Below are 11,066 nucleotides of genomic sequence, written 5' to 3' on the forward strand. Positions count from 1 at the left end.
AAAATCATAATAACCTACACAGAAAAGCATTATTGCATTAATTTCAGGAACTTCAATAAAAAACTGAAAACCAACAAGATTTCAGTTAAAGAACGTTGATAAATAGGGACCACATCCAAAGTCAAATTAGGTTTTCATCACCCATTTTTCATTCTCATTAATTGAAACCTTATTTTCTTTTCATTTTTGGTCAAGGTCCCTTGACTAATTTCCATGTCATTATTTGAATATTAAAATTATTTACAAGTCATCATTTGTCAATTTTAAAAATGAAAACCTTATTAATCATTTCCAAATATATATTTTTTGTATTTTTTTTCATATGTTTCTATTTCTAATTTGTACCAATATTCTTTTTAGTTTTAGTTTGTACCCATAATTTTGAATTTTAATATGTACCCAGATTGCTTATTTAATTTGTACCCAAACTTTTTTTGTGAATGTACCCATGCTGATTATATGTATATATTTTATGTTTTAAATATATTAATAGTTATTTCTTAAAATATATCAATAGTTACATGGGTACATTATTTTTTTTGCTAGAAATATGTGAAGCATAATATTACTCTATTATTGATTTTTAAGTAATTGTTATATTGTAAAAATATTATTTAAATTTGTTTAAATATATAATTTGTGGGATATTGAATGTATAAATGTAGGAGTTAAATCTATTAAGTAATGTCAGGGACCTTGATCAAATTATTTGAACAAATAAGATTTAATTCTAATAATTAAGTTGACTAGGAACCGTAAACAAAATGACCATATATATATATATATATATATATATATATATATATATATATCCTATTTAGTAGAGGCAATGCTCAGTTCTTAGGGTTATGTTGCCATACAAGTGTTTATGTTACCAGCTAGAGTCTAGTAAATTTAAATCATGCAAACTTCACTTCTCTATGTATGCATCTTTCGGCTGACATCAAAGTTGGTTGGGTTGGGAACTTGGACCAGACTGTTAGGTCGCTCGTCTAACCCTCCATGAAGTTTTACCCATTGATTCCATCCCTAATCTAGACCGCTCATTTGTACAAAATCAAATTCTTTTTCCAAAATGCAAAAATCAATTTAGCTAATTAATGCTAGAAAGTGACAATTTGACGTAGACATCTCTTAGCCCCATAAGTTAATAATCTTTGTCCACCAAATTAAGTTGGATTTTAATTTTTGTACAAGCTAGGTATTGTATGTGATCCAATATTTTAATGAATAGGATGTTGAGTTTTTATTCATATAACATCTCCACTTACTTGAGGCTATTGTCTTCGTCAATTAAACTAAATTCACCACCATAATTTACCAAAGCTTGATTTAAATAGCGTTTTGATTTCTTTTTGCGGTTGTGGACACAAATTAAGGCCATTGATGGGAATCAAAGTGCCCCGTGTATAAATAGTAAACACAAAGCTAGCACAAATTATTAACTTGTACGTACACTATCAATTTTGTAGAGATTTATACTCCAAACTTAGAGGCAAGGCATGAGAGTGTGATGGGTCGTGGCTTCTTGCCTCAGCTTCCCACTACTCTCTCCCTTCCAATTTTTCTCAGCCATGTTTGCTTTTGCGACTGGTTCTTCCCAACTCTGTTAGCCAAAACTGAATTCCAGGTTCATCTCTCTCTTTCTTTTTTCTCTTCCATTTTCTGCCTAATTTGTTTTAATATTTTGTTAATCTTGTTTTTATTGTAAAACTTTTTTAATTTTATGGGTTATTGATGAGTCCTTGATCTTCTGGTTCTTGAGTTGGTTCTCGTTACTTTTCGTACGTTCATGTCTTTGGGGGAATGATGGGTGTCTCTATATCAACTACTGGGTTAAAGTTATTTTCAGTTCAGCGGTTATCTCTTGTTAGCCAAGGAAAAGAGATTGTTCTTTAATTTTAGCGCAGTAAAAATTTATGATTGGCTCCTTACATAAAAGAACTAAATTGTACATAAACGAATGCGCTCAAACAACTCATTAGAGTTTTGAAAAGAAATTTTTTTTGCATACGGGCTCTCATCCCCCTCCTCTAATGTTGAAAATTGTTTCACAAATTGATGAGAACGATGACACAATCAAAGAATTCCAGTGCCAAATATATCCATCCCTCTCCGACTTCCCCGGTGGCTCTGAGACCTTCGAGATTCTGCTACGACATCATGATTGACATCAGAAGGCATAACTGGCGTGTAGAATGAGGAGGCTAAGTGGTGGTGGATGGGTGGAGAAGAGGAAAAATTGTTGAACTAAAACAGTAAGAAAAATATAGCTCATTAAAACCATCAAATTTCTTTAATAAGGTCTAAATTAGAAAAGGGAAAAAAAAGAGGGAAAGAATTCAAATTCGAGAATGTTAACGCCCCCAAAAAGCTGAATATTTTATTAGCATTTTTTGACTTTTTGAGGTTGAATCAATATACATAGTTTCAATGTGAACGTCACACGAGGTGATACACTACGTTCACGTGTTTTTATATAAATGGTGGGTTATGTGTGTTAAAAGATTAATAACTTAAAAATTAAAATTTTTCATCATTTGCATAAAAATACGTGATGTACCATCTGGGTTCCCATCATAATTAAAAATTTCTCCATAGTTTAGTAGGTGAAAGAGGCCACGCCAATGGCCACTTATCTCTCAACTACAAAATTAAGCAATGTTTGTAATGTTTTTTAATTTTTCCAAAGCATCAACATCTCCCGTCTATACTTCATATCCGTTTTTGGAATATCTTTGCGTTTTAAACACGAAAAACTTTTAAATGTAATAATAGCTCATTTTAAGTATGAGAAACTTTTAAATGTGACGATCTTATTTAGTCGTTTATTTCAACAAACGTTTTCTCTTTTTTTTTCTTTCTTTTCTTTTGTGGGACCAAACATTATTTATGGCGCTAATTATGGTAGAACGCATGGTCTTTGTGGGATCCAACACGTAATGATTTTTGTTCCCCCTCAAAAGAAAAAGGTTAAAAAAATGTTAAGGAAACTTTTTTATCAAGGAGATTATTTTCTATCAGTTTACAATTAATATTAATTTTCATATTATTATTATAAAATATTATATAAAAAATATAAAGTGACAAAAAAACTTATAAAAATGACTTTGAAAGCATGTCTTTAACACTTCTCTACATTGACCATGTTTCAAATTTGTAGCAATCCATGACTGACTAATCATTGCTTTTGTCGAGGCTTGGGAAATGTTGGTGGTGATAATGTTTACACGCACATGAATTGACATTCTTCTGCCGATTTTATCATCATCTATTTGCCTTTACGTTTTATGCTTAATCAGACCCAGCTCACACACACCACACGTAAAACAAAAAATTATTCCTTAATTTATAAGGGTTTGCAAATCAGAATGGGCTGATTTACATTTATTATTAAGGAAAATTAATAATGAAAAGAATTTGAAAATTTTGAGTTTTAATTATAATGATAAAATAAAATGTAAAGTGAATAGTATCATAATTAATTTTTTAGTGTAAAAATATAATTTTTCGTTAAAATAAACAGTACCGTAAGTTTTTCGTTAAAGTTCTCTTATTATTAAACTGTAAATTTCATTGGTAAATTTTTCTGGCTACTGTGCATGAATATCATCCTGCGCAGCACAATTAAGTCACCAACTATTTGAGCCATCTAAAGAGTAAAGAGGAGTAGGAAAAAAAAGAAGACATAAATGAAAGACGAGGCCCTCTGCTTTATATAAAGAGTAATCAAAACGAGCATTCTAGGGTTTAGTCGCACATGAGCATCGATTGTCAATTATTGATGTATTTGAACAACTCATGCTCTTCTGCCGTCTAGAAAGCTTGGAATCCACATATATCAATAGTATTTCAGATGCTCTAAACCGGCCTACATCAATAGCAAAATCAGTCACTCCATCATGCCCCGGGAATTCTAATAGCTAGCCATCGTACTTAAGACTCTAACACTATTAAACCCTACCTTTTTTTTTCTTATTAACCACTGTCGTTTTATCTTGTGTTGCCATTTGCGTCACTGGCCTCTCGTGGTCCTTTTACGTCTATCTTCTTTATACATGGTAAAACAAATTATGATTGAATTTGGACTCTATACACATGTTTAGGTTTCACTTAGGTCTGGCAAACGGGTCGTGTCATTCGTATTCGTGTCATTTTCGTGTAACACCTGTTATCTTAACGGGTCGTGTCGCGTCACACCTGTTATCTTAACAGGTCGGGTCACTTTACCGTTGGGTAAATTGACCCGACCTATTATGACCCGTTAAGAAAAAAAAAAACTGCACATACCACACTTTGCCACATAAATATTACTTCAAAACATTAAAACACATAATTTAATATATATAATTATATTATATAATTATTATAGTTTTTAGGGGTATAAAATTGTTAAATTAACATATATAATTATTATAGTTTATTCTTACTTTCATTAAGTATAACATAAATTTTTTTCGTATCCACTGGTGTAAATATTTTAAATTGAAGATCGAATTCATTCATTGTATTCATATAGGATCAATGAGTGTAGCTGTAAAAAAATCATCAAAATCGGAGTTAAAATAACCGTTAAATCGTGATTTTTCGTTTTATAACCGTCGAAAATTTTGCCCCGTTACTTGATCTCTGAATGTTTGTTTTTTGCAATTTTTGGCGTATGCGATGTAGAAGTATATACAAACATGTTTGACAGTTTGATCGTTGAAACTAGTTTTGTAAAATGCATATCCCATCAAAACAATAGATTCACTAACACTTAAAAGTTTATTCATACTTTCATCAAGTATAACATAAGATTTTGTGGTATCCACTTGTGTAAATATTTTAAATTGAAGATCGAATTCATTCACTGTATTCATATAGCGTTAAGGAGTGTAACTGTAAAAAATCATCAAAATCGGAGTTAAAATAACTGTTAAATCGTGATTTTTCGTTTTATAACCAACAAAAAGTTTTGTCCCGTTTCTTGATCTCCGAATGTTTGTTTTTTACAATTTTTGGCGTATGCGATCTCGAAGTATATACAAACATGTTTGACGGTTGGATGTTGAAACTAGTTTCGTAGAATGTTTATCCCGTCAAAACAATAGATTCACTAACACTTAAGAGTTTATTCATACTTTCATCAAGTATAACATAAGATTTTATGGTATCCACTAGTGTAAATATTTTAAATTGAAGATCGAATTCATTCATTGTATTCATATAGGGTCAAGGAGTGTAGCTGTAAAAAATCATCAAAATCAGAGTTAAAATAACCGTTAAATAGTGATTTTTTATTTTATAATCGTCGAAAAGTTTTGTCCTGTTACTTGATCTCCGAATGTTTGTTTTTTATAATTTTTGGCGTATGCGATCTCGAAGTATATACAAACATGTTTGACGGTTGGATTTTTGAAACTAGTTTTGTAGAATGTTTATCCCATCAAAACAATAGATTCACTAACACTTAAGAGTTTATTCATATTTTCATCAAGTATAACATAAGATTTTGTGGTATCCACTAGTGTAAATATTTTAAATTGAAGATCGAAGTCATTCATTGTATTCATATAGGGTTAAGGAGTGTAGCTTTAAAAAATCATCAAAATCAGAATTAAAATAACTGTTAAATTGTGATTTTTGTTTTATAACCGTCGAAAAATTTTGTCCCGTTACTAGATGTCTGGATGTTTTTTTTTTTTTTGCAATTTTTGGCATAAGCGATCTCGAAGTATATACAAACAAGTTTGATGGTTGGATCGTTGAAACTAATTTCGTAGAATGTGTATCCCATCAAAACAATAGATTCACTAATACTTAAAGAGTTTATTCATACTTTCATTAAGTATAACATAACTATTGTAAATATTTTAAATTGAAGATCAAATTCATTCACTGTATTCATATAGGGTCAAGGAGTGTAGCTGTAAAAAATCATCAAAATCGGAGTTAAAATAACCGTTAAATCGTGATTTTTTGTTTTATAACCGTTGAAAAGTTTTATCCCGTTACATGATCTTTGAATGTTTTTTTTTACGATTTTTTTGCTGATGCGATCTCGAAGTATATACAAACAAGTTTGACGGTTGGATCGTTGAAATTAGTTTCGTATCCCATCAAGTTGAATGATATATATATATATATATATATATATATTAAGTAGATTTAAATCTATTTATTTTGTACATATAATTATTATAGTTTTTAGGGGTATAAAATTGGGAAAACTTGATGTAAGTCCCATTTTTTTGGCCAATAGTAGGAATAGTCCAATTTATTAAAATAAGTCAAATTCCTTAAATTTAATTACTTTATTATCAATAATTATCTATTCAATGATAAGATTTATTATAAAAATCAAATTTCTTCCTAATTATCTCTTTGATTATTATTTTTATTTTTTGTTATTTCTTGTTCTTTAAACCCCATTTATAGATTTAATTTTTAATATATATATATATATATATAATTATTATAGTTTTTAGGGGTATAAAATTGTTAAATTAATATATATATATATATATATATATATAATTATAGTATTTTTTAGGGTTATAAACTTCTTAAATTAATATTTTGCTTATCGTGTATCGTGTTACCCACGTGTATACCCGAACCAACCCGTTATCTTAACAGGTGCTTATCGGGTTTCCTGATAACGACCTGATTCGTTATCGTGTTGACCCGAACACCTGTTATTTTCGTGTCGTGTCGTGTCGGGTTATCGGGTCGTGTCAGGAATTGCGAGGCCTTTCACTGAATAATGCCTTGTTAGTTGTCAAATTATTTTTGATAGACGATTTTGCTGGTAGAATAAATTGTTAGTTGTTAGGAGGATGAGAGATCAAACCTGCACTAGAGTGTATAGACATCATTACTTTTTGCCACTATATTAAAGTGACATATGTTGTTTGAAACTATTGCAATAATTAAGGGGAGGGGAAGTTTAAACTCGGAACACATAAATGAAAACTCAACAATCTATCCACTAGAATATTGGACCACATGCACCAAATACTAAATCATATTATATACATTTCTTATATATATATATATATATATATATATCTTAGATTTGGTCCTTTTCTATTTATTATAAATCATAACATACTTGCATCTAGAATAAATTTGGGTATGATCCCAACCATTATTAAGATTATGATAGGGCATTTATAGTTAGCCAACTCAGTTCCATTTCAATTAGCTTAAACCACCAATTTACAATTAATTAGAAAATAGGGGCATTAAATCTGGTCTGATTAAATCTAGTATTATCTTTTTCCACTTTTATACTCTTTTTTATATTTTCAAAAAAATTTAGAGATAAATTAATATCTTATAATTTCATGCATCTTTTAATTCCAATAAATGTATTTAGTATCTTCTAACAAATAACTAATACTAACACAAATCCATCTGCAAAACATACGACCCTAACTCAAGTAACAAATGTATAAATGTGTATTATACCTATAAGTGAGATATAAAACTTAACTAAAATGTACAAAAACATAATATACCTACAAATAAGACAAATTAATTGGTGATACATGTTGATTATAAAAAAAGAATATGTCGTATAAGTAGATAAAAACAATTAACCTGAAAGAGATACTTAGGAATAAATTTAATTTTTATAATATATCTTATCATTAAAGAGATAATTATTGATAATAAAATAATCCTAAACTTAAGGTATTAGATTTATTTTAATAAACTGGACTATTTCAAATATTGGCTACAAAATTGGACATGTATAAGAGTTTTCCCTAAAATATTAACATTTTTATCACCTGGTTAGATTCAGAGTACAGATATAATATATGGTTGGATTGCTAATTTAGCAGAAAACAACCCAAATCTGAGTAAATACATAAAAAAAAATTAATTTTAATTTTCCAAAGTAAAATCTCCTGGAAAGAAAGTTTTTGACAACCGAGAAATCCGAAACATATGTACAATTTTGTAGATACGCGCAGTGTGATGGAATTGAATCGAGTAGTGAGGAATGTTAGTACCTTCATGGCTATTTCCTCCTCCCCATGTCATCAACTTCAGTGTCTTTCCTTGTAATACTTCAAATTCCACCTGTGATTTTTGCTTTGTATTTTGCTTCCTAGGCTAACCTTTTGTGCTCTCTCTCCCTCTCTCTGTGGGGATTTTTCTTTTGTTTTGGTAGGACTGCTGAGAAGTGCAACCACCTGATATAAAAACACTGCAAAATAAACACATTAGGACAGTTTTGAACAAAAAAGAAGCAGCAAAGTGCGAAAGTTTCAACTCAGAAAAAAAAGATGGGTTTCTGGACGCTGTTGGAGGTGGCTTGCATGCCAATTTTCCAAGTTCTCATAATCAGTGTGTTGGGGGCTTTGATGGCAACTGAGTACTGGAATCTTCTCCCGTTGGACGCTCGAAAGTCCATAAACAAGGTAGGTACATACATGTTCGGTTTTTTCGCACGTAAGTGTGTTCGCACACGAATAAGAAGAAATAAGTACATGATTTATGAAAAATGCAGGTTGTGTTTGTGGTGTTCACTCCCGCACTGGTGTTTTCAAATGTGGCCAAGACTATTACATTTGGAGACATTGTTTCATGGTACGCTTTTGTATATGGTCGTAGTCTTTGCAGCAATTATATGTCGATGAATATACTGATATCGACCTTACAATATTTGATATGTCATCAATATTATTGACAATGTGTTGATAAACTTAATGATAAGTGTAGATAACAGAGAATTCTTGTATACATATACCATTTTTTTTTGGATTAAGGGGATTTAGTGCATTTGATATGTTATGTAATATGGTCTCTTCATTTTCTTGTATCGTGTTTGATCAATGATTCAGGTGGTTTATGGTTGTCAACATCGGGCTTACCTTTCTAGTTGGAGGGATTCTTGGATGGATTGTGGTAAAGATTTTTAAACCAAAACCTTATCAGGAAGGTGTGGTAATTGCTACAGTTTCATCAGGTAATTGGTCAATTTTTATATTTTCTTTCTTTCATCTGTTTCTTAGCAGCAATTGTTAGTGTGCTTATCAAGCGATCACCAATCTTGTTGAATAGGAAACTTGGGAAACCTTCTCCTTATACTTGTCCCTGCAATATGTAACGAGGATGGGAACCCCTTTGGCGATCATAGTGTTTGTAAGACGACTGGACTCGCATACGTATCTTTTTCCATGGCGGTAATGCAATTATTAAAGCTCTACCACTTGTTCATGATCTATAGAGAAAAGAAATTAATTTCAATGCTAAATAAAAATTACTTGCCTATTGCAGCTTGGTAATTTCTTCATTTGGACCTACAGTTACCAGCTGATACGAACCTCATCGATTAGATGGAAAGAGCTTCAAGCAGCCGAGGAAACTGAGGAGGCCTCAAAGAGGCGCAACACAGATTTGGATGCTGACGAGGAAACTCACCTTCTCAAAGGAGAGGATGAAGAGCAGGCCGCTGTGGTAGTGTCTGAAACTTCTGTAAACCAAGCTGTAAGTACCCTCATATATCTAAAATTACAGCAGTCTGGCTTCAGTATTTGGTATATATATGGGTATATTTACTCAGCCTCATTGTTTGGACGATCTGGATTGCTCAAATGACAGATAGTAACCCCTGATGAATCAAACATGCCATTCAGCCATAAAGTATTAGAATTCTTTCGCCAGATTTTGCATGAGTTATTGGCACCACCAACGGTTGCTGCAGTGAGTTTCTAAACATTTTTCGCCTGTGTTATAAGCGCTTCACAAGACCTCATGACTACTATGGAACTGACTTGCTGTTATCTGTCTATGATCAGATTGTGGGATTCTTCGTTGGGGCAATTACAGTTATTAAGAACATAATAATTGGTGACGACGCCCCTCTGCATGTGATCGAAGACTCTATTACACAACTCGGGTAGGAACCTTTCAGCTTAGAGAATAAAAATTACTATGCTTAAGGCTTAAAAATCCCTTAATGTTCAATCAAACAACTTTAAACCAAAAACATCCTCTGCATAGTGTGTAAATTAATGGGAAATGCCCTACACAGGAACGGTACAATCCCTTGCATCACACTCATTCTTGGAGGCAATCTGATCCAAGGTAATGGGAACCATGATATTCGACATTAGAACTACTTTCTTAGTTTCTGGGAGGGAAGACAATAATCTAACAAACTATTATATTACTGTGTGCTTAATTGAACAGGCTTACGCAAACCAACGATCAAAGTGCCTACCCTCCTTGGAGTGATTATTGCCAAATACATAGTAATGCCTGCAATTGGCATTGGCATTGTAACAGGAGCAGACAAATTAGGGCTTCTCCCATCTAACTCCTTGTTCCACTTTGTGCTGATGCTTCAGTTTACCCTGCCGCCTGCCATGAATATCGGTAAGCAAATTGCATCAAGTGCTCGTAATGTCCACCATCTCCGGTCATTCAATCAGGGAACCTTGGAACTTTGTAACGATTTCGTATAGAAGTACTTATTTGAATACGCGGTTGTATGCAGGTACGATGACGCAGCTGTATGATGTGGCTGAGGCAGAGTGCTCAGTGATCTTCCTGTGGACATACTTGGTTGCAGCCTTGGCACTTACTGTTTGGTCAACAATCTTCATGTGGATCTTGTCTTGAACTTCCTTGAGCCGCAAGCAATCCCTTGGGTTTCTTTTTCCCATATTTTTCAACTCAATTGGTTAATTTAAAGTAATTGTTTTATTTTTGGGGTATGATTTGGTGTGTATCTGAAGGTCTCATGGTTTCATTTATTTACGTGGTGTGTAGTAGGAGTAAGGAATAGGGTTTCATTAGGTTATCATGGCTCAATGTATCTCGTGCGTCTGTATGCATTTGTGGAATTAAAATTCGTATAAAATTATGCTCTTTGTTTGAGTAGAGAAATTTTTTAGTGTAATGGTCGCACCCACGTGGGACTACCCTAATAAGAAATTTGATACTGGCGGAAGATTGATGTAAACCACAGTACAACCAGTTGATAACATTAAAAGCGTGGTATGATTTTCACACTTCTAATTTCTCCAACTGCACTCTTCCAAGCAAGAGAAAAAGAACGTGCGAAA

General features: G+C 32.2%; 1 protein-coding gene across 2 annotated transcripts; it reads left to right on the plus strand.

Annotated features, from left to right (window-relative positions):
• Positions 1–1,427: 1,427 nt before the first annotated feature.
• LOC126603400 (protein PIN-LIKES 5-like) lies at positions 1,428–10,887 on the plus strand. 2 transcript variants are annotated; one of them, XM_050270229.1, is made up of 11 exons: positions 1,428–1,630; positions 8,165–8,414; positions 8,504–8,583; positions 8,838–8,962; positions 9,058–9,179; positions 9,274–9,483; positions 9,598–9,699; positions 9,795–9,895; positions 10,031–10,083; positions 10,189–10,374; positions 10,496–10,887. In XM_050270229.1, exons 2-11 carry the CDS (start codon positions 8,280–8,282, stop codon positions 10,618–10,620), a joined length of 1,239 nt encoding a protein of 412 aa, XP_050126186.1. In that variant the 5' UTR covers positions 1,428–1,630; positions 8,165–8,279; the 3' UTR covers positions 10,621–10,887. The 2 variants fall into 2 exon arrangements, with proteins under 2 accessions (XP_050126186.1, XP_050126187.1); XM_050270230.1 differs by lacking the exon at positions 1,428–1,630 and adding an exon at positions 7,901–8,054.
• The last annotated feature ends 179 nt before the right edge of the window (positions 10,888–11,066 follow it).

The sequence above is a fragment of the Malus sylvestris genome, chromosome 15, assembly GCF_916048215.2.
Source record: "Malus sylvestris chromosome 15, drMalSylv7.2, whole genome shotgun sequence".
Lineage (NCBI taxonomy): Eukaryota > Viridiplantae > Streptophyta > Magnoliopsida > Rosales > Rosaceae > Malus > Malus sylvestris.

Bases quoted from the DNA above. Each gene is read 5' to 3' on its own strand.
- LOC126603400 (XM_050270229.1), top strand. From the start codon at position 8,280: ATGGGTTTCTGGACGCTGTTGGAGGTGGCTTGCATGCCAATTTTCCAA. The intron at 8,963-9,057 runs GTAATTGGTCAA...CTTGTTGAATAG, and splicing joins AATTGCTACAGTTTCATCAG to GAAACTTGGGAAACCTTCTC. The intron at 9,484-9,597 runs GTAAGTACCCTC...CTCAAATGACAG, and splicing joins AAACTTCTGTAAACCAAGCT to ATAGTAACCCCTGATGAATC.